At 43.6% G+C, this 2,251-nt stretch overlaps 1 protein-coding gene across 2 annotated transcripts in view; it reads right to left on the bottom strand.

The window, feature by feature from the left end:
- FAM120A (family with sequence similarity 120A) overlaps positions 1-361 on the bottom strand; it is a 45,914-nt gene extending 45,553 nt beyond the window's left edge. Inside the window, exon 1 of one of the 2 annotated variants that reach the window (XM_010137087.1) lies at positions 102-361. In XM_010137087.1, coding sequence (XP_010135389.1) covers positions 102-168 — 67 coding nt within the window. In that variant the 5' untranslated portion in view covers positions 169-361. The remainder of the gene's footprint in view (positions 1-101) is intronic. The other variant, XM_010137088.1, reaches the window with a different exon arrangement.
- Positions 362-2,251: the final 1,890 nt, after the last annotated feature.

The raw sequence follows: 2,251 nt of genomic DNA, 5'->3' as shown, positions 1-2,251 counted from the left end.
AGGTGCTCTGTCAAATTATACACGCGTATTTTAAAATGCTTAATAAAAACTGAAATCACAGTCTGACCAGCAGCATCAAGTTCTTTTATTACTTCACTTACCTAAAAGAGCAGCAAAAATAGGAAAGCGATTTGGATTCAGGTCCAGTTGCTTGGCAACTTCATGCATTAGGTATTGGCTTGTTGTGAGACTCTTCCCGTTACGGCTCAGTTTTAGGGCATGGGCACTGAAATAGTAAGGGATGTTGCACAATGCATAATCGGAGTCATATGCGACCAAACCATGGAAACCTTTTTCTCTGCAGAAAGCAATTACTTCTTGATGATGATCCTCAATGCTCTGTGCAACCTATAGCGGAAGACAGAGTGATTAGCTACAGCGTTAAATTGCAGTATTGATTTCTCACATGCATTACAATATATTGGGTCTTTCTGAAGCTATATATCTGCATTTGAAACACTTGCAGTTTGTTTAAAGTAATGAAAAATCCCCAACGATACAGCACATGCAGACAGGATGTGAGGAGTGCTCAGAAACACAAACACGAAGGTCTGGAAGCCTGAGCGCTGAAGTGACATTACTTGCTGCTGATCATCTGGAGTAGCTGTTTATTAACAGAAACACTCAACCACTAAACATACTACTGTACCAACGGGTATTAACTCAGGAAAAATCTTAAGCAGTTCCACAAGCCAAGATGCCCCCAAGATGCCATCACATGATCATTTATGAAGTTTTGCCGCCCTGTTTTAAAAGAAACAAACATCACCCTGGATGCACAGAGGTATCTTTCTTGACCTTTCTAATGTTCACCTTGCTGCATTAAGCCAAATTTTTTCCCCTTTCCGCTTTCAGGCTGTTCCTTTACAGGTGTTTTTCTCTAAAAGTGCAAACTGTTTCTAGTTTACAGCCCAAACTTCACCTCACACTGTGTAACAAAGCCCGAATTTGAGGCGATGGTAATGAGATGACTGGAACAGACATGTTGTGCAGGGGAGACATGGGCCAATTCCTCATGTTGGAAATATAAAAACCACCCTTAATCTTCTTATCAAGAAGATTATACTAAAACAGAAACTCCCGCAATGACAGGTTAGTACCTACAGCCCTGCATTCCGACACACTGTTAGGAACTGTTACCACTATGGTCTAAACATGGGCACAGGGAGACAGAGCAAGCTGAGTGCTTGGGTTTGGGTCCTACACCTCTACAGCCCGCTCCACCGGTCCCACAGGCATCTACCTCTCAGCAGATTTGTTCAGCAGCAAGTTTACAGTGATCCTTCCTTTTCTACTCATGCCTTACTCTTTCTGAACCTGACACTGAGGCATGGTCTTCTGGCGAGGTTTGTAAAATTCTGCTTTTCCCACGCAGCTTCACAAGACCTTCCCATCCAAGCGAAAAACCTGAGTAGCTGAACAGCCTGCCCTCCCTCCCTGAGATACTCCTAAGATCAATAACCAGCTCACTGAACGCTCTCTTCTCCTAATGCCACCACCTTCTAGTCTGAAGAAAATGTTACTTCTTCAGAAATGTGCCTGATGGACTGTGCCAGTGTTCTTGAAAATTACTTTTGTTTGTGAGAAAAACAAGCCTATTTGTTTTCTAATAATTATCCTGTCACCTAGCACAGTGTGTGCCTGCTGGACACAGAACTGGAAGAGACTGTACACATTTTTGGAACAATTTAAATAAATCAGATTTATACAGTTAGAACTCAAGGAGGGCACTTCAGGCTCCACCACCACCCTCACCTCCCCCAGTCTTTCCATGTTTTAAACAAGGAAAATCCCCTGGATTATTTTTTTTATTAAGGGTAGATAGATTTAAACTATGTACATGTATCTTTGCATGCATGACAACCCCAGATCATCACTAAAAACCAAAGAACGAACTCTTTATGCAGCACTAGGTGTGACACGGGTGCGCAGATAACACAAGAGGGAATTCGGTGCACAGCTCGCTCTGATCTCCCGTAAACTATTTCCTCTGCCTCCACAGCCTTCAGTTCCCTCCTCTAGAGCTGGCTGACACAGCAAGCTACGAGCACGAAACTGCAGCACGTTCAGGCAATGCTAATTCCAGTAACTGAACTGTCACAGGGCAAAGAGCTGTGTTCACCGAGGTATAGCTAACCCCCAACATAAAACTCCACCAAGATGAGTCAGAGAAGTAGCTTACAGCTCTCGCAAAAGGGGAGTGTCCGAAGATGGAACTTCAAAATCAACCCAGGGAGGCGGGATGTAGGGA

Source organism: Buceros rhinoceros, unplaced genomic scaffold (assembly GCF_000710305.1).
Source record: "Buceros rhinoceros silvestris isolate BGI_N320 unplaced genomic scaffold, ASM71030v1 scaffold5075, whole genome shotgun sequence".
NCBI classification, from domain to species: Eukaryota; Metazoa; Chordata; class Aves; order Bucerotiformes; family Bucerotidae; genus Buceros; species Buceros rhinoceros.
Note: the sequence above shows the minus strand (reverse complement) of the source record. Positions and strands in the feature narration are given on the sequence as shown.